The following is a 20,869-nucleotide window of genomic DNA, read 5'->3' as shown; positions in this document are numbered from 1 at the left end:
TGATGGCATTCGACCACACCACTAGGATTTATGTCTGTTTTTTTGCGTGTTAATAGGGAAATTTTATTTTATAAACTTGTATTATGAACTGCTTAAATCATAATATCATGGTACTCTTTTTCTTTGTTTGGGTTTTGCCAAGTGAGTTTTTGACTTTTTTCTAGTATAGTTTTAACGAGGTTGCTCCATTGTGATCCTGCTGGTTTATATGCTCCGTAATCTAAAAGAATACTGTAGATAAAGAAAAAAAATGGGAATTGAACGATGCTGAGAGGAAACAGATCACTGACCTTGCTGTCAAGAGGTGGCTTGAAGATCTCCAAGATGCTATGACAATTCTTAATATTCACAATACATGATGGAACTGCTAGAACTTGAGAAGGGAGGGGGTTTTATCTCATATGTTAGTAAATAATAATAAATAGTTGATGATGACAAACATGTTGAAGTTGGGTTAATAGCCCAATTGAGTTTGATGTGTTAATTAGTGATACAGGTCCAAGGAGCAAGAAAACCGACCCAATAACAAGCAAACAAAGGCAACAATAGTTCAAATCCAGAAGCTCCAAGAAAATGAGTGGCTGAACTTATATCATCATGAGCAATCCAAAGAAAGAGTAGCTAATAGATAGGGAAGGAAAAAAGGAAGAAATCTGGTCCAAGAAGCAAGAAAATAGGCCCAACAAAATAATGAAGCCCAAAGGAAAAAGAAATCTGAAATGCTAGTGTAAAGAAAGGAAATTGGACCAAACATAAAGCATAAGGCCAAACTTACAACAACAGCAGCTCAATGAGATAGAGCAATTGAAAGTTTGAAACAAAGATTGTTGATGGGTTCTCTAACCAACAAAGCCCAAAAATAATATAACAAAGAATTCAGCTGGGCCAGATGAAACATACATTCAATCCAAGTCCAAGAAGTTTCCACCAAGTAGAAATTCTCCAAAGCCAACGTTCACAAGTTTACTTTAGTCAGAATCAAAAAAAGAGAGAGAGTTTTTTTTCTGGTTCTGTCACCAAAGAAGAAAGAAAGAGAAAGATTCATCATGAAAGCAAAGTCATATCACACTAATCAAAGCATGTTAAGCAAAGTCAAAGGTTAAAGGTAAATAATTTCCATTTGCATGCAGGTTGATTTCTTCACTCCTTCTCCTACTCTTTGCGACACCATTTCTAGAAAGAAGTAGAAACTAGTGATGGATTAGCTCTGCTTTAAATCAATGGCTCAAAGTGTTGCTTGGAGCCAAAGCACCTTATCAAAGGTGTGGATTTGGAATTGTCACTGAGAAGACATCTTTCTGATGCTCTGTGGACCTCGGTCAAAACAAATGAATCAGTTTCAAAATTTCTAATTTGGGGGATGATTGAAGAAAAAAGAGGCACGATTTTTGAGATCTCAAAGTCCAAGGAGTTGACTGGAGAGAAACCCTATCTCTCTTTCAGCGCAAGGTATAAAAAGAAAATTACTTCTCTGTTTTGGACAAGGAGAGAGAACCAGAATCTGAGTTGCATTGAGAGCTTTCCTGTGAGCGTTCAACGCTTTGGACTGTGTTTCTACATCAAAGAAACATACCGCCAAAATGAAGAACAATCATAGAGAAGTTCTGAAGTTAGTTCATCTGATAGCTGAAAGGTTGTGATCATCATCTCCTTCATGGTTTATTGTTCCATTATTCTATTTCAATGTTTATCTTTCTCTGTTTTTTCTTGAGTGAAAAAAGACATAAATGTGAGGCATTTGAAAAAGCCTAATAGAGAGAAAAGGCAAAGAGAGGAACTTAGAGAGAAAAGCCAAAGTTGATTTCAGATTTCTATTTATTTGTATTTCAATTTTGCATTTTGTATCTAATGTATCCCTTACTAAGTTGGAGAAGCACTTAGTGTATTGAAATTTGGTTTGTCCCAAATAGGATTATGTTGAGTCCTAGAGAATTGGTGTTTGTAACACTTGAAAGTATAGTGAAAATCCCACCAACGTTGTGGTAGAGATTGGATATAGGTTGCATTGCACAGAGCAACTGAACCAGGATATATGCTGGTGTCATTTTCTTCTTCTCTGCACTATTTTGTCTCTCTGCGATTTATGAGACGAAACTAAATTGTTTCCTGCACAATCCTTCACGCAGACAAACAGAAGCAAAGTTTCATTTCTTGGTTTTAAGGGTTAATCAATCAACTTAAAATAAGGCCATAGATTCAACTCCCCCTCCTTCTTTAGGCCATCAAGAACCTTCAATCCTGGTTCGGATTCTAAGTGTCATGAATCCTACGTCCAGTCTCCACCACAACCATGGTGAAATTTTCACTATAATCAACTGATTACATTCATCAATACTATTGAATAACAACGTAATTCAACTAGTATCTACCACTAAGCTTTCTTCACCTAAGCTCAGCTTTCCAAGTGTTGTCCCAACTTGGAAGGGAAACCTAAACAGATTCAAACTCACCAAGTGCTATCTCAACTTGGCAAGGGAAACTAATTTTAGTTCAACAACTCAATTACACAGATTTTCAGTGGCTCTTTCGTGCATCTTTTTTGCCTTTTCTCTCATGGCTTTTTCACTCACATAATTAGTTTTTCTCAATACAAAAGATTGACATAATATAGCCGTAACAAATAAAATCAAAAATGAAGCTCTAATAGAAAAAAAAGAATTCAGTTCAAGTATGTTGAGACGATGGTCATGAGTTTGCTCTCTTTTTCTTCATTTTCATTGTTGAAATGAAGTCTGTTTTATATCATCAGCTTGCTTTTCAATTTGCCTCTTCAATTCCTTGTTTCTTTAACCCGTTGGAGCTGTCTTTGATAGCATGCGGTCCTTTTTCATCCTGCTTCACTAACTCTGCTGGTTGAGGAGCCATTCCACCACCTCTGCTGTTCTTGGATTTGCTTTTTTCCTTGACATGCATTTTCTTTCTTCCTCTACTCCATTACTTCTGCTGTTTGAGGAGCTGCTCCACTACTTTTTCATTCTTACAAGTTTGTGTTTTGCTCTCCCATATTCTGAATTTTTGCTTTACATGTCCTTGGTGTAGTAAAATTGTCCTTGTGTTTAGTTATTTTGTTAGAGTCACAATTGTCCTTGTTGTGTTGTTAATTCTTTTTTGTTCCAGCTATCCTCCTTTCTTCATGATGAAGACAGATGCCTATTTTTCACTTAGCAAATGCATAGCCTTCTACTTTTGCTGAACGGTGCTTGTCAAGTGCCTTGGGCTTGTGCATTGATTTGAAGCATTGAAGGAATACTCAAGCAACATGTTGGGTTGAGAATTGAATAATGGGCCTGCACTACTAAGACACACATTAAATAATATTGGGCTTTTAACTCAAATAATGTTTATCATTATATATGAGCCCAAAATCAAACTTAGCTCAACAATACATATCAAAATCATGACAATTCTTGATGCGATCAGAAAGGCTGTGGGAAAAATGACGATTGACAAACTGAATGACGATATTATCCAGATTAAAGCACTTTGAGATACTCACTTTCTACGTTGATGTAAGGAAATAAGTATTTCTGAATGATTGATCCAACAGTCATCTGCTGTTAGGAAGGTCAGCTAACAAATACCTTTCTTGATATAATTACATAATGTTATTATTTAAGTACAAACAGCATGGACATGCTTATTTTCTATATATATCTTTTAACAAATTAGGTGCAAATTTGAAGGTTATATTTTTTGTTAATTAAAAATAAGATCATCCCTTGAGAAATGTTGAAATATTTACCATGCCCTTGTAATTAATCGGTCTTTCAGCAAATTACTTTGGGATGAGTTAAATTGTTGAGAGCTGTTTTAATATGTGTATTGTGTTTCAGCAAAGAGAAAATTCGGATCAAGGAGTGCAAAAGCCCAACTACTGTGATACAAAGACTAAAACAAGGAAAGCAATCAAACACAAGGCAGCAAAATGAGTTAGTATTCAAAATGAGTGTTTGGTGTCTGATGTATTCTCTCTGTCTCTCTCTTTTCCTTTTTTCTTTTCTTTTCCCTTGAGTTTTAGGATGTTAGTCCGAGTGACAGATTAGTGAAAATCCCACAGTATTTTGTCTTGCGGTTTAGCAAAGATAAAATTATTAGTTGAGTTAATTGTATGTAAAATAAACAAAAATATAATGTTAAAGGTAGTTTTATGTTGAAATTATTTTTTAAAAAGGTAGCTGATGCATGCATATGTGACAAAATACTATTGGATTCACACTATATTAAAAAGAGAAAGGTGAACAATTTTTTATGTTATAGAGAAGCGTGAATGGTTGGTGGGTTAGTAAATAAATGTACAAGTGAATATTGTTAAGCATTTTGCAGCTAAAGATCCATTGTAGGGAGCATTTAAAAAATGGAAAGATGAAAGTCAAAGGCAAAAAACATATGAAGTCAACATTCTTCGCTGAACTATTACCACTTCCTTACTCTCTGTGTTTGTGAGAGAATTCTGAGTTAGGAGTGCAAACAGAAACTGCTTCCCATTCCTTCCCTTTCTTACTTTCTTGCTCTAGTGAACATGGCTGCTTCACTTGTTGGAGGAGCTTTTCTCTCTTCTTTTATCAATGTTCTTTTTAATCGTCTGTCCGATCCTATGATAATCAACATGATGCGAGGAAAGAAGGTTGGCCGGAAGCTGCTTCAAAAGCTCGAGACCATTCTGAATGTGGTTGAAGCTGTGCTGAATGATGCCGAGAAGAAACAGATAGCTGACCCTGCTGTCAAGAGGTGGCTTGAAAATCTCCAAGATGTTGTCTATGATGCTGATGACTTGTTGTATGAATTCGTCACCAAAGCTGCCACCCAGAAGGATCCAGGAAACTTCCTATCTCGCTTTCTCAATTTGCAAGATAGGGAGATGGTTAATAGGATTGAAGAAATCATTGCTAGACTACAAGATATTGCAAATCACAAAGATATCATTGGTCTAAAAAAGATTGCAGCCAATAACCTGTCTAGGAGGATTCCATCAACCTCCCTAGTTAAAAAATATGATATATTTGTTGGCAGGGACAAAGAGAGGTATACCATAGTGAAATTGTTGTTGGATGATGCTAACGATGGTGATTTGTCTGTGATTCCCATAGTTGGTATGGGTGGGATAGGAAAAACTGCTTTGGCTAAATTGGTTTATAATGATGACAGAGTGCAGCAAAAGTTTCATGTCAAGGCATGGGTTTGTGTTGGGGAGGAATTTGATGTTCTTATGGTGACAAAGGCTGTGATAGAGAAAACTTGCAGTCCTTGTTACTAAAATGATTTAGATACAACTCAAAATCATTTGAAGAATGCGCTAGCCGGGAAGAATTTTTTGGTTGTTCTGGATGATGTATGGAGCAGTAATCGTGAGGCTTGGGAAAGTTTTCTATCTCCTTTTGAATGTGGAAGTGAGGATGGCAAGATTCTTGTAACAACCCGTCTTGATACAGTAGCTTCTATGGTGAAAACTAAATATAACAAAGCTCACAGTTTGAGTTTGTTGGATGATGAACAATGTTGGTCAGTGTTTGCAAGTCGTGCATGGGATCTTGCTGAATCCCGAGGTCATTCAGCTTTAGAAAAAATTGGTAGAAAAATTGTAGAAAAATGTAACGGATTACCTTTGGCGGCTCAAACCCTTGGAAGGTTATTAAGAGGGAAAGATAATGAAAAGGACTGGAATGATGTTTTGAATAGTGAGATTTGGGAATATTCTGAGGAAGAAAGCGGACTTCTCCCTGCATTGAGAATTAGTTATTTCCACCTTCCTTCGTATTTGAAACGTTGTTTTACTTATTGTTCTTTATATCCGAAAGCCTATGAACTTGATAGAGATGAATTGATGTTATTGTGGATGACAGAAGGTCTCTTACAACAACCAAAGAGTGGAAACATTTTAGAAGAAGTTGGTTATGAATATTTTGATGATTTGGTTTCTAGATCATTTTTTCAACATTCCAACTATGATGAGAATTTATTTGTGATGCACGATCTTATGCATGATTTAGCAACATTTCATTTCTCATCTGGTGAGGAACACTTGTTTCACGATTCAATTGGTGAGTTGATTCATTTGCGTTATTTAGATCTCTCTGAAACACTTGTCATGACATTTGCGTTATTTAGATCTCTCACCCAGTTATACATCTCAAACTGCTCATCAGTCATCAGTCATATCATTTTCAGGGAATTCTTTTCCCCCTTCATTGCGATGGTTATCTATCAAGAATTGCAAGAACTTAGAATTCCCAATGCAACACCAACAACATTTCTCACTTGAGTACCTACACATAGACAACAGCTGTGATTCACTTACATCCTTTGCATTGCTAGTGTTCCCAAATCTCAAGAATTTGAAAATCACAAGACTTAAAAATTTGACATCTCTTGGGGACGTGTCACAATCACAATCCCTTCAAGAATTATCAATTTTAGGCTGCCCTAAGCTGGAGAAAATAAGGCTGCCTGCCTCTTTAAGAGAACTCAGACTTAGTGAGTGTCAGTTGTTGGTTGAAGGCATAGAAAGGAAGGATCCCCACATTTGGTCAACCATTTCCCACATCCCCCACATCGAAGTTGATGGATTCAGATTTCATGATGACTCAGCATCTTAAAACAGGTAGAGGATCATTTTTTGTCACCTATATTTCATTCTTAACGTTAGGAATCATCATTCTGTAAACCTTGTATATTACTTACAATACAAGGTACATGTGTGTATGCACTTTACTTTCAGTTTGTCAGTGGAATCCTTATGAGACTTTACACTTTAGAAAGTATTCAAATTCAAATTCCCAAAAAAATTATAAACACCTTGTAGATTTACCAGTTTCAAACCGAAATATAAGAACCTTACAAAATCACAAGTTGCATAAATTCAATGCCTTGTTTTTGTTTTTTCACACTTTGTTTCTTCAGCTTGCTTTCATCAATTTCCATGCCTTACCTTATTTCCTAATGTGATTTCAAATGGGAATTCTTCTAAAGGTTTAGATTTTATTAATACAGAACATTTTAGAATTTATGTTGAGCAAGTTATTTGATGTCAATTGTAGGCAGCATTTTAAGTATCTGTTCTTGGGCTAGATGAAGATTCATCTAATGTTATTGCAGACTATGTCCTTGGTGATGAAACATTGGTGACATGATTTTTTCACAATGAAAAGCGCCAACAATAGATTATGGCTTCAAATTTCATGGGAAATAAAGGTATTGTGAGAGCTTCAAACTCTCATTTAGTTTTTTTTTCTTCATCAGGGCTAGAATATATGGGTGGAAAGATCTGGATTTGATCGGAGAGGCTATGTGAAAAATGGTGATTGAGTGAAGATGTTATCCAGATTCTACATGGATGGATGGAACTTGGAAGGAAATATGTGTGTACGCACTGAGAAGCCCTTTTTCTCATTCTCAACTGAAAAAGAACTTCATGAATAACCTACAACTTGTGCATGCACATTTGTTGATAAAAGTATTGACAGCTTATATGAATCCATTGGTGATACTTTATGCCATTTGATTTAGAATCATATCAGAATGAGACCCATGCTATGCGCGGAGAGAATAAATTAATTTATACTATATAATATATTCTAATCTTGTTTAGAGATTGATTAGATAATATGCATACTTGTTAAATTTGAAGTATTTTATATTAAAAATATTTTATAAAATATTTATTTGATAATTTATATATAATTATTCAACAAAAATATAATACAAATTGGATTATAGATTATTATTTTTAGGGTTTTGAATTCATTTATTTAAAAAACCATCATTTTTTTTTATATTAGAGTTGTAGAATCTACATCTTTGTCGTTTTCATTATTTGCAAATAATGAAACAAAAAAGTTAGGAAAAATGAATTCGAATGAAAACACAAAAAATATAATATGAAATTATGAATTAACTTTAGTGTCATTCCCCCATTGTACCTAGTAAGGAGATGTTGTGCTAAATTTAAATTTACTTGGAGCAATTTTTAACAATTTGTATGAGAGATTAAGAGATAAACTGATAAAGTAATAATAATAAGAAGAGTAAAGTATTATTTTTGTCACCAACGTTTGAGGTAAGTCCTATTTGTGTTCCTAACATTTAAATCGTCCTATTTGTATCCTTAACGTTTATAAAAGTGATTTAAAGTTATCCTACTATCAATTATACTATCAAATCAGATTATATTTTTCAATTATTCTCACTTGGATGTATTCATTCTCAATTAGGTCTCACTTGAATGTGTTCGATTTTAACATTATACCCACTATTTGTGTTTAGATTCAATTATGTCCCTAGAAAAGTGAATTATGTAAATGTTGTAGGAATTAGTTTCAACTTTTAATGAGCTATTTTTCGGAATGGATCATTGATTCTATCCCAGACATTTGTATTCTAACTTCAAGAAGAGATTTTTAAAACTCAAACTAAAGCGTTCATGATATGTATTTGACGGCAGGATAACATTGAATCACTTTTACAACGTTAGGGATACAAATAGGATTTATTCCAAACGTTGGGGACAAAAACGATATTTTACTCTAATAAGAATTGTATGCAACATGATTTGTAAATAGACCAAATAGTGTAGTAGTAAGAATCTTATACAATATGTATAAGTTAGCCAAATAATGCGGAATTTGAATATTTATAACTGGAACTTCTTATAATTATGATTATTAATGACACTTTGTTTGTATATATTTATTGTATTTAATTAGTAATTTATGCTTCTGTTGAATAAGATTTTTTTCCCTTAAAGATGATTGGTTAATTCTGGAGTTAAACTTTAAATTAGTCCCTGAAATCGTACTCGAACTTCAGAATGGTCCCTCAAGTTAATAGTTATCAAAAAAACACTGCAAAATTGTACAATTGGTTCTAGAGAAGTAGAAGAAGCACTTCCGTAGTTGGAGCTATTGAGCTTGTAAAGGATCCATCTCATATATTTTCTTTTGGACATATTTGATGGGTAGGTTCTTTAATTTTATTTACAGTTTTTACACCACAACTTAATTGGTTCTTTAGAGGAAGAAAAAGCGCACTTCTATAGTTGGAGGAGCTATTGAACTTGTAAAGAACCATCTCATATTTCTATTGGACTCCTATTTGATGAGTAGGTTGTTTTTAACTCTGTTTTGCATCAGAGATTAAAGTGGGAATGTATTGCAGACTGCAGTAGAAGAAAATTGAGTATAGAATAAATTTTCATTTTCTACAATGCATCACAGAATGCTCCAAAAGATAATATTTATGGTTGTCATTATTGGTCAAGTAAATTACTAAATTTATCATTATATGTACTTTTATCAGAATATGGAAAATTAGAAATGGAACTTTTCACATAAATTTTTATATAAATCAGCAGAATATCACAAAAAAGTTGGATTTAATTTATGTGCACTTTTAAATCAGTTGACGCAGATATTTAATCAGACACCAGAAGATATTTATTAACAAAAGCGATTATGTTTTGCACCCATTACTTGAAAAGACATTCAAAAGGTGACAAGAATGAATTTAATTAAATAATAATAGAAATAAGTTTACACTTAAAGTTAAACCGTTCATCTAGTGCATTGCATCTTTCTCTGGATGTAAATTTGGCCATGCAATCCAGCAGATAACTACCACCTTTTCCTTACCAATTGATGAAAACTTTAGTTGAGTGCAACTACAGCCACATCTTGTGAACATGTCAATATAATAAAGTAAACTATTACTAATAGGTGTTATTTTTTGTAAACAAATATGTACAAGATTATATAAGAAAGCCAATGGCAAACAAAAGTTATAAAATTTATCACTTGATCAATCCAAATTATAAGAAAGAAGTACAAACAAGCTGCACAATCGAGTTATGGTTTTTTACAAAAAAGCTTCGTTTCTTCAGCTTGTGTTTGTCAAATTTCCTGCTTCGCTTATTCGCTGAGGTCTTTGTTAATGTGATTCTTCTGCAGTTTATAAAGAAATGCAGATAGCATTTTATATGCCTTAGACAAATACATTGAAAATCCTACCTGCTGTAATTGCAGATTTCAAATAGAAGTGATGCTGCTATCAACATAGACACCCGAGGCAGAGCCTTGCACCTATAAGATAACAAACCTCAATGGCAATGATGTAGATTGCAAACAGCAAAATTATCATTGTTGTACTCTTTCACTTTCAGTTCAATAAATTTGTATCCCATGCTAAAATAATTAATAAATAAGAATTTCATTTGAAATTCCATTAAGAAAAATAAAAATTCTAGAACTACAATGTGTAAAAGTAGCTTGATGTAAAAATAATAATAATATAATAAAAAAATGAAATGGTCTTACTTTGGTAAAATCATCCAACAATATTCTTATTTAGATTATTGTTTTCCCTGTAAAAATTTGGACATTGTAAGATACATTTTGGACACTATGAGAGTGTGGCAATAATAAATTCAAAGATAAGGGTATCTTCATTATCCCATGCAATAATTTAATTTATAATCAAAATAGTCATATTCTGTAATCTAATACTAAATCATTGTATAATTGGGTGATTTTGGTAAATTGAGGGAAAACAACAAATATTTGGTTAAACAAGTATAAAGCAGTTTACTGTATGTATAGCTAATAATACAATTAAGGACCATTCACATTTGGTTTTCTCATCAGTTGGTGGAGGATGGTCCCATGACGTTAAACATCAAACTTATCATTTCAATACATTTGGATTCCATTTAGAAAATAAAAGTATCTTATCGAGAAAAAAAAAGTAAGAAAAGAGTGAAAGAATGTGATGCAAAAACAAAAAAGAAGTTCTGCTTCAACAGTTCAACTCAATAATTGAAGCAAAGATCACCATATTGGGTATTGGGTGCTGTAGTGGGCCATAAACTTTTTGAAAGCACTGAAACATGTCACTGTCTTGGAGGAAGAAACAAAGAAGCAAATGTGAACTTGTCCCCAGTACCAATAACAGTAAGCATTTCAAGAAAATATCAGCACCACACCATATACTTGGCTATGCTACACTGCAAACTACCACTTCACTATTATCCTTCTGTTTTCGTCAATTCTGAGTTTTGAGTGCATACCACAAACCACTTCCCTTACTCTTTCATACTTTCTTGATCTTGTGAACATGGCTGCTGAACTTGTTGGAGGAGCTTTTCTCTCTTCTTTTCTCAATGTCCTTTTCGACAGGCTGTCTGATCCTGAGATCATCAACATGATGAGAGGAAAGAAGGTTGACCAGAAGCTGCTTCAAAGGCTGAAGACCATTCTGAATGTGGTCGAAGCTGTGCTGAATGATGCTGAGAAGAAACAGATCACTGACCCTGCTGTCAAGAGGTGGCTCGAAGATCTCCAAGATGCTGTCTATGATGCTGATGACTTGTTGGATGAAGTCGCTACCAAAGCTACCACTCAGAAGGATCCACCAGGTAACTTCCTGGCTCGCTTTCTCAATTCGCAAGATAGGGAGATGGTTGCTAGGATTGAAGAAATCATTGCTAGACTAGAAAATATTGCAAAGCACAAAGATATCCTTCGACTAGAAAAGATTGTAGCCAAGAACATGTCTGGGAGGATTCCATCAACCTCGCTGGTTAAAAAATCTGATATATTTGTTGGAAGGGACAAAGAAAGGGATGCCATAGTGAATTTGCTTTTAGATGATGCTTACAATGGTGAACTGTCCGTGATTCCCATCGTGGGCATGGGTGGGATAGGAAAAACTACTTTGGCTAAATTGGTTTATAATGATGACACAGTGCAACAAAAGTTTCATGTCAAGGCATGGGTTTGTGTTGGTGAGGAGGAATTTGATGTTCTGAAGGTCACAAAGGCGGTGATAGAGAAAACTTGCAGTGCTTGTTACTCAAATGATTTAGATACAGCTCAAAATCATTTGAAGAATGGGCTAGTGGGGAAGAACTTCTTGGTTGTTCTGGATGATGTCTGGAGCAGTAATCGTGAGTGTTGGGAAAGTTTTCTAACACCTTTTGAATGTGGAAGTGAGGGAGGCAAGATTCTTGTAACAACACGTCTTGATACAGTTGCTTCTGTGGTGAAAACTAAACATAATGAAGCTCACAATTTGAATTTGTTGAATGAAGAACAATGCTGGTCAGTGTTTGCAAATCGTGCATGGGATCCTTTGGAATCTCGAGATCGTTCAACTTTAGAAGAAATTGGTAGAAAAATTGTTAAAAAATGTAAAGGATTACCTTTAGCAGCTCAGACCCTTGGAGGATTATTGAGAGGGAAAGATAATGAAAAAGACTGGATTGATGTTTTGAAGAGTGAATTCTGGGAACTCTCTGAGGAGGATAGTGGGATTCTTCCTGCATTGAGAATCAGTTATTACCACCTTCCTTCGTATTTAAAACGTTGCTTTGTTTATTGTTGTTTGTATCCGAAGGACTTTGAATTTGATAGAGATGAATTGACATTATTGTGGATGGCAGAAGGTCTTTTGCTACAACCAAAGAGTGGAATCACTTTGGAAGAAATTGGTTATGAGTATTTTGATGATTTGGTTTCGAGATCATTTTTTCAACATTCTAACACTTATGTGAATTCATTTGTGATGCACGATCTCATGCATGATTTAGCAACGTTCTATGGTGGCAAGTTCTTTTCTAGAATCCTTGAACTCAAGAATGCAGCAAAGCATGATGCCAAAACTCGCCATTTGTCATGTGCTTGCAAGAATGAAGATGATTTGCTTATGAAGATCACAGAAGCATGCGACAAGTTAAAACATGCGAGGACATTGTTGCAAATTTTTAATAAATATGGTGTATTCTCAGCGGGAGATAGAGTAGCCGTATCTTGTGACTTACTAGAACAATTGAAGTGCTTACGAGTTTTGTCATTTAATTTTTTTTCAGATGATGAAAACTTGATGCATGGTTCTATTGCCAAATTGATCCATTTGCGTTATTTGGATGTTTCATACACATCCATCGTGACTTTGCCTGAGTCTTTAAGTTGCTTGTACAATTTACAAACCTTGAAGTTGAGAAGCTGTGTAAAACTTAAAAAGCTTCCGTCCAACATGCAAAATCTTGTGAATTTGCGTCATCTCGATAGTGGCGGCACAGATTTAGAAGAGATGCCAAAAAAGATGAGCAAATTAAAAGATTTGCAATTTTTAAGTCACTATATTGTGGGGAAACATGAAGAGAATGGGATTGGAGAACTGGGAGGACTAACACATCTTCATGGGTCATTGTGGATTCCGAAACTAGAGAATGTTAAGAATGGTGGTGAAGCATCGAGTGCAAGAATGGATGAAAAAATACACCTGAATGCTTTATATTTGAGTTGGTCGTCATTTGAAGAAAGTGAGATTTGTGATTCTCAAAGTGAAAAAGATGTACTTGACAAATTACGTCCTCACAAAGACTTGAAGGAGCTATTCATCTGGCGTTACAGAGGTACCATGTTTCCGGATTGGGTAGGGCACTCTTCGTACCACAAGATGACTTGGTTGGAGCTGAGGGGATGCAGGAATTGCTGGGTGGTTCCTTCACTTGGACAGTTACCCTCTCTGGAGAGGCTGATCATTGAAGTGTTCGACAAGGTGAAGAAGATTGGTGGGTCATTCTATAAGGGTGATGGAACTCATCAGCTGATGCACCATTTCCGAAACTTGAGTATCTCTCAATATGGGACTGTCCTAAGTTAAGAGGAGATTTGCCCACTTTCCTTCCGTCTTTGAAATCACTCCTCATTTCAGGATGCGAGGAGCTTGGTTGTTATGTGCCAAGAGCTCCCATCCAACGCTCATTAAGAATAGATGGCAAACAGGAAGCAAGAATGCGGGAGCTACCACTTTCCATGTTGGAGAGAGTATGGGTTAATGGAGAGCAGCAGGTGGAGTATGTGATTGAGGCCATGACCCACACCCAACTAACCTCTCTCATAGAGCTACAGATCTCAGAGTGCTCATCAGCCATATCATTTCCAGGGGATTCTTTGCCCCCTTTATTGAAAGAGTTGCGCATATACAATTGCAAGAATGTAGAATTCCCAATGCAACACCAACAACATCACTCGCTACAGACATTAGAAATACACAACAGCTGTGATTCGCTTACATCCTTCGCATTGCCATCGTTCCCAAATCTCAAGTATCTCACAATTTCAGAGTGCCCTAAGCTGGAGAACATAACAAGGCTGCCTGCCTCTTTAATGCAACTCAGAGTCTATGAATGTCCGTTGTTGGGTGAAGGCATAGAGAGGAAGGACCCCCACATTTGGCCATCCATTTCCCACATCCCCGACATTTATGTTGATAGGAGACGGATTCGCAATGACTCAACATCTTAAAACAGGCAACTTTTTTGTTATCTCTCTATATCCCAAACCTACTTCATCTTCTCCAACATCATATTCATTCTCTCCAACTTAATCTTACTTTTATTTTCCGATTTTAAATGAATAGCTTATCCACCATTCAAGTTGATGGCAGGAGACAGTTTCCATGAGGATTCAACATCTTAAACCAGGTAAAGCATTGTTTTTTGTCATCTATATTTCATTTTAAACCTTACAAATCCTCATTCTGTGAGCCTTATTTTTCACTGCTCATTATGTCATTTGGGGAAAATATTAGTGACATGCTTTCTCAAAATGACAACCCTCAGGCCCCAACACATTCATCGAGTTCTATATTATAATAATGCAAAACAGGGCATCAAGTTAAAACCTCTTTCAACATATTACTCCCAAAAAGCAAAAAAAAAAAAACAAAAAAAACAAAAAAACAATTATCTATTCATTATGATTGACATTCTGTGTTTTTAAATTTTTATTATTAGTTACAAAAATGACATGAAATTTCCAACTAGCAGTTCAAATTTCAGGTTTCTTAGCATTTCATAGTTTTCACTAATGTCCTCAACTATGGGTACTACTCATTTATGTATAACTACCACCATCTATGTTTTGGCTGATGCAGAGAATCCATTTTCAAATGAAGGGGTGGTTTATTTTATTTTTCAATTAGATTCTTTTACTGTATAGCTATGTAGCATATTTCCTCCGTACAAGTGAGAATCTTAAGTTGCTTGAAGAACCAAGATAATTTAATTTTAGCGCAAGATATAATAAATTTATCTTAAAATGCATGCATTTTATGGTGCTATATAGTTACTGATAAGGATTTGGTTTGAATTATCATGTGGTCAGGTCAAAGAATACCAAGCAATGATTCATCAAGATATGTCAAGGGTGAAATACTTGCATGCATGTATAGGTGCCACAGTGAGGGACAGACCCAGAAAATATTAACAATGGTGGTAAAAATATATAAAGTAAAATTTATATATAGATATTTTATTTTATCTTTTTTTTTTCACAGTATACTCTAATATAACAGATCAAGGATTAATTTGTCGTAGATCTGAACTCCAATTAAGAGTCTGTAATTGTCCAATAAATTATTATATATACAAAGTAAAAATTTAAATTCTTGACTCTTGCTTAAATGAACTACTGATATTCTAAAACATTCCAAATAACTCCTAATTAGTTAGTATCATGAAGCTAATTATCACTATTTTTTTAGTTAATTTATTTATTTATTTTAGGAATAAACATAATATAACAGAAAGATAAATATTAACATTTATATATAATTATGTATTTTTATCAAAATCTTTGTGGGGGCAAATGCCCCCTATTTCTTCTATAAAATATTTGTTGATATTTGAGACACATAATATATACTTCTTGCGTTTCCTAATTTTCTGTTTCATTCCCTTTTTTATCTTTTCAGGAATGGATCAAATATGAAGGGGTATTTATTTTGCGTGGTCATTCTTAGATTTATTTGAGTTATTGGATGATTAAAAAGTAAGGTATGGCCAATTATAGAGATATCCCAAACTCTCAGCAAAATGGTACAATTGGTTCTTGAGATTTGAGAAGCAGAGAAGAAGCATTTCTATAACTGGGGCAATTGTTGCATAAGTTTGGAACAGGGGGATTGCATGCTTGAGTAGTTGCTGGGATGTATAGTTTTTTGAGTTTTTGTAATGTAAACTGTTGGTCTTGATGGCAATGCCGAAGGGATTTGACCACACCACTAGGCTTTATGTCTGGTATTTTGGGTGTTAATAGAAAAAATTTATGTTATAATTTATAAACTTGTATTATAAACTCCTTGAATCATAACAGCATGGTACTCTTGTTCTTTGTTCGGGTTTTGCCAAGTGAGTTTTTGATAATTGATTTCTTTCTATTAGATGTACATATTTTATAAGAATATTACCAAGTTCCATGTATGAGCCTTGTTTTCTTAATTCATAGTAAAGGTTGACAATTACTGAAATCATATAAAAACATGAGGAATACTTTAAAATGCATTACAAGTCCTTAAGCATTATTTTTGCATATGGTTTTTCATACCCAATACAGATTAAAGATCAAGCTCAAAACAAGTGAATTCATCAACTCCAAAGATCTTAAGTTCCTTCCATAAAATCTGAAGCTCCTTACATGCATCATCATTCATATCTTTCACACTATTACTCTTAAGAAAATGCAAAACTCTTCCCAAAGCCATGAATGAACAACCATTGTTTAAACTTTTGACTCCTCTTAATTACTCTTGATGTCATGGTTTTCGATAATCTAAACATGCTTCCTCCAATAGTAGAACCAAACATTCTTCAATTTCGCATAAACACTTCAAATCCACTGAACCATTTGAAGGCGTAGTAAACTCTCAATCTCGTTTCTAAACCAGACTGGTGAATTCATTCAAAAGCAATAGTGGATTTATTACACACACACATACAATATACATAAAACTCAACACAAATAATATCTTCTGTTTACTGGATTTATTTAGAGAGAGAATAGTGGTGGATGCAATCTAAAGAAACCAATCAATCAACAAATGGCAATGTTAAAAATCCAAAGTATCTAATTTATGTTCTTTTGAACACTCTTAAGAAATATCCTAAAAACCTTTCATGAAGTATCCACTTTAAAATACACACGTAACAAGAAAAATAGAAAAATATTAAAGTAATGATAGAAAATTTTATAAATAAGGAAAATTATCGTTTGAATCAAAACTTAAATCTAATTAATATAATTAATACTACTTCGCCCACCAGAAAAAAAAATTAAAAGAAAAATAATATTTATACTATATTTTTTGTGTATTTTATTCATTTTTTAAATAAAAAGTGACATGATACAATTTTCTGTGTGAAGTGAGAATAATTTTGTTAATTTTCATGTTTGGTTCCATAGTTTAATGTAAAGTGCATCTGGATTCTTTTAGTTTATATATAAGGTGATTGCTATGGTGCCTAAAAGTGTTTACTTAACTTACAAAAAAGGGTTAAAAATTAATATTTAATTTTAAAAGTATAAAAGTAAATAATTATTAGATATTCAAAAATTACCATAAAAAGTAAGTTAGGTAAAAATTATACATTAAATTATAGGCACCATAAAATTCACCTATATATAAAGAGGGTACTTTGCATGGTCTTTCTTAGATTTATTTGAGTTATTGGATGATTAATTGATTACAAAAGTAATCTTACTACGTTATGGCCTATACTATGTTGACAGAAATCACCCTGAATTAAAGAGAGTTACAAAACTCTCTTGCAAAATGGTTTAATTGGTTCTTGAGAGGTACCAAAAGCGCACTTCTAGTTGGGGCTACTGATCTTGTAAAGATCAATCTCATTTTTCTATTGGACACTTATTTGATAAGTAGATTTTTTGACTTTGCTTGCATCAGAGATTAAAGTGGGAATGTATTGCAGTAGAAGAAAAAATGAGTATGGAATAATTTTTCATTTTCTACAATATATCACAAAATGCTGTTGTTAAAAACTAATTAAAGGAAAAATATAAATTTTAAGGCTGACATTGGTCAAGTAAATTACTAAATTTATCATTACATGTACTTATATCAGTATGGCCTTTACACACACACACATATATAAATTACTAAGTAGCATGTATGATCTTTCTCTTTTCTTAATTAATAGCAAAATTACAAAAAAGTTGGATTTAATTTATGTGCACGCGTAAATCAGTTGACAGGCATATTTGATCATGTGTTGTCCTATTAACAAAAGTGATTATATTCTACACCAATTACTCGGAAAGACATTCAAAAGATGAAAAGATGAAATTAATTAAATAATAATGTAAATAAGTTTACACTTAAATGCATCAAAACTAATCTCTAAAAATTTTAGATAAGAAAGTCTACTTCTGCAATAAAGTTTACACTTAGGTGCTTTGTATCTTTCTCTAGATGTAAATTTGGCCATGCAATCCAGCAGATAACTACACCTTTTCCTTACCAATTGATAGAAACTTTAGTTGAGTGCAAACTATAACCACTACATCTTGTGAACTTTGTGTTTGTGTTTGTGAGAAGTCTGAGTTTGTGTGTGCAAACTGAGAAAAACTTTATGAATAACCTACAAATTGTGTATTCATTTTTGGTTCAGGTTATTAATAAGCGTTATTTTTTGTAAAAAGTATGGACAAGTTTACATAAGAAAGCCAATGGCAAACAAAAGTTATAAAATTTATTACTTGGTCAATCCAAATTATAAAAAAGAAGTACAAACAAGCTGCACAATCAGGTGCAGTTTTTTACAAAAAAAAGTTTCGTTTCTTCAGCTTGTGTTTGTCAATTTTCCTCCTTTGCTTATTCGCTGAGGTCTTTGTTAATGTGATTCTTCTGCAGTTTATAGAGTTGATGCAGATAGCATTTTATATGCCTTAGACAAAAACATTGAAAATCATACCAAGGCTGCAGTTATGGCATATGTCAACTAGAAGTGACGCTGCAATGATGTAAATTGCAAACAGCAAAGTTATCATTGATGTACTCTTTCACTTTCATTTCAATTAATAAATAAAAATTTCATTTGAAATTCCATTAAGAAAAATAAAAAGCTAGAACTATAATGTGTAAAAGTAGTGTAATATAAAAATAATAATAAAAAACTGAAATCATCCTACTTTGATAAAATCATCCTACAATATTCATATTTAGATTATTGTTTTCCCTGTAAAAATTTGGACATTGTAAGATACATTTTGGACACTATGAGAGTGTGGCAACAAATTCAAAATATAAGAAAAGAGTGAATGAATGTGATGCAAAAACAAAAAAGAATTTCTGCTTCAACAGTTCAACTCAATAATTGAAGCAAAGATCACAATATTGGGTATTGGGTGCTGTAGTGGGCCATAAAATCTTTGAAAGCACTGAAACACGTCACTGCCTTGGAGGAAGAAACAAAGAAGCGTATGTGAACTTGTCACCAGTACCAATAACAGTAGGCATTTCAAGAAAATATCAGCACCACACCATATACTTGGCTATGCTACACTGCAAACTACCACTTCACTATTACCCTTCTGTTTTCGTCAATTCTGAGTTTTGAGTGCATACCACAAACCACTTCCCTTACTCTTTCTTACTTTCTTGATCTTGTGAACATGGCTGCTGAACTTGTTGGAGGAGCTTTCCTCTCTTCTTTTCTCAATGGTCTTTTTGACAGGCTGTCTGATCCTGAGATCATCAACATGATGCGAGGAAAGAAGGTTGACCAGAAGCTGCTTCAAAGGCTGAAGACCATTCTGAACGTGGTTGAAGCCGTGCTGAATGATGCTGAGAAGAAGCAGATCACTGACTCTGCTGTCAAGAGGTGGCTTGAAGATCTTCAAGATGCTGTCTATGATGCTGATGACTTGTTGGATGAAGTCGCCACCAAAGCTGCCACTCAAAAGGATCCACCAGGTGACTTCCTGTCTCGCTTTCTCAATTTGCAAGATAGGAAGATGGTTACTAGGATTGAAGAAATCATTGCTAGACTAGAAGATATTGCAAAACACAAAGATATCCTTCGTCTGGAAAAGATTGCAGCCAAGAACATGTCTGGGAGGATTCCTTCAACATCACTAGTTAAAAAATCTGAGATATTCGTTGGCAGGGACCAAGAGAGAGATACCATACTGAAATTGTTGTTAGATGATGCTAACGATGGTGAGTTGTCTGTGATTCCCATCGTGGGCATGGGTGGGATAGGAAAAACTACTTTGGCTAAATTGGTTTATAATGATGACAAGGTGCAGCAGAAGTTTAATGTGAAGGCATGGGTTTGTGTTGGTGAGGAGGAATTTGATGTTCTTAAGGTCACAAAGGCTGTGATAGAGAAAACTTGCAGTCCTTGTTACTCAAATGATTTAGATACAATTCAAAATCATTTGAAGAGTGGGCTAGCGGGGAAGAATTTCTTGGTTGCTGTGGATGATGTTTGGAACAGTAATCGTGAGTGTTGGGAAATTTTTCTAACTCCTTTTGAATGTGGAAGTGAGGGAGGCAAGATTCTTGTAACAACACGTCTTGATACGGTTGCTTCTGTGGTGAAAACTAAACATAATGAAGTTCACAATTTGAGTTTGTTGGATGAAGAACAATGCTGGTCTGTGTTTGCAAATCGACTCGGAGGGTTATTAAGAGGGAAAGATAATGAAAAGGAGTGGAATGATGTTTTGAATAGTGAATTCTGGGAACTCTCTGAGGAGGATAGTGGGATTCTTCCTGCATTGAGAATCAGTTATTTCCACCTTCCTTCGTATTTGAAATGCTGCTTTGTTTATTGTTGTTTGTATCCAAAGGACTTTGAATTTGATAGAGTTGAGTTGACATTATTGTGGATGGCAGAAGGTCTTTTGCTACAACCAAAGAGTGGAAACACTTTGGAAGAAATTGGTTATGAATATTTTGATGATTTGGTTTCTAGATCATTTTTTCAACATTCCAACTCTGATGATAATACGTTTGTGATGCACGACCTCATGCATGATTTAGCAACGTTCTATGGTGGAAAGTTCTTTTCTAG

General features: G+C 34.2%; 2 protein-coding genes across 6 annotated transcripts in view; both read left to right on the top strand.

Moving 5' to 3' along the window:
* Positions 1–16,221, top strand: part of LOC110272493 (putative disease resistance RPP13-like protein 1) — a 66,722-nt gene extending 50,501 nt beyond the window's left edge. The window contains exons 2-4 of the transcript XR_008005888.1: positions 14,413–14,476; positions 15,159–15,268; positions 15,748–16,221. The gene's annotated coding sequence lies outside the window, so the exon portion shown is untranslated. The remainder of the gene's footprint in view (positions 1–14,412; positions 14,477–15,158; positions 15,269–15,747) is intronic.
* Positions 1–20,869, top strand: part of LOC107475937 (putative disease resistance RPP13-like protein 1) — a 53,100-nt gene that overhangs the window by 29,166 nt on the left and 3,065 nt on the right. The window contains exon 2 of one of the 5 annotated variants that reach the window (XM_052257246.1): positions 11,206–13,380. The exons of 3 other annotated variants lie outside the window; for them this stretch is intronic. In XM_052257246.1, the coding sequence (XP_052113206.1) occupies positions 11,206–13,380 (2,175 nt within the window). Of the gene's footprint in view, positions 1–10,794; positions 13,381–20,869 lie in introns of those variants that run through there. One more of the 5 variants, XM_052257245.1, reaches the window with a different exon arrangement.

Source organism: Arachis duranensis, chromosome 2 (genome assembly GCF_000817695.3).
Source record: "Arachis duranensis cultivar V14167 chromosome 2, aradu.V14167.gnm2.J7QH, whole genome shotgun sequence".
Classification (NCBI taxonomy): Eukaryota; Viridiplantae; Streptophyta; class Magnoliopsida; order Fabales; family Fabaceae; genus Arachis; species Arachis duranensis.
The sequence above is the reverse complement of the archived record's forward strand: the minus strand, read 5'-3'. Positions and strand labels throughout refer to the sequence as shown.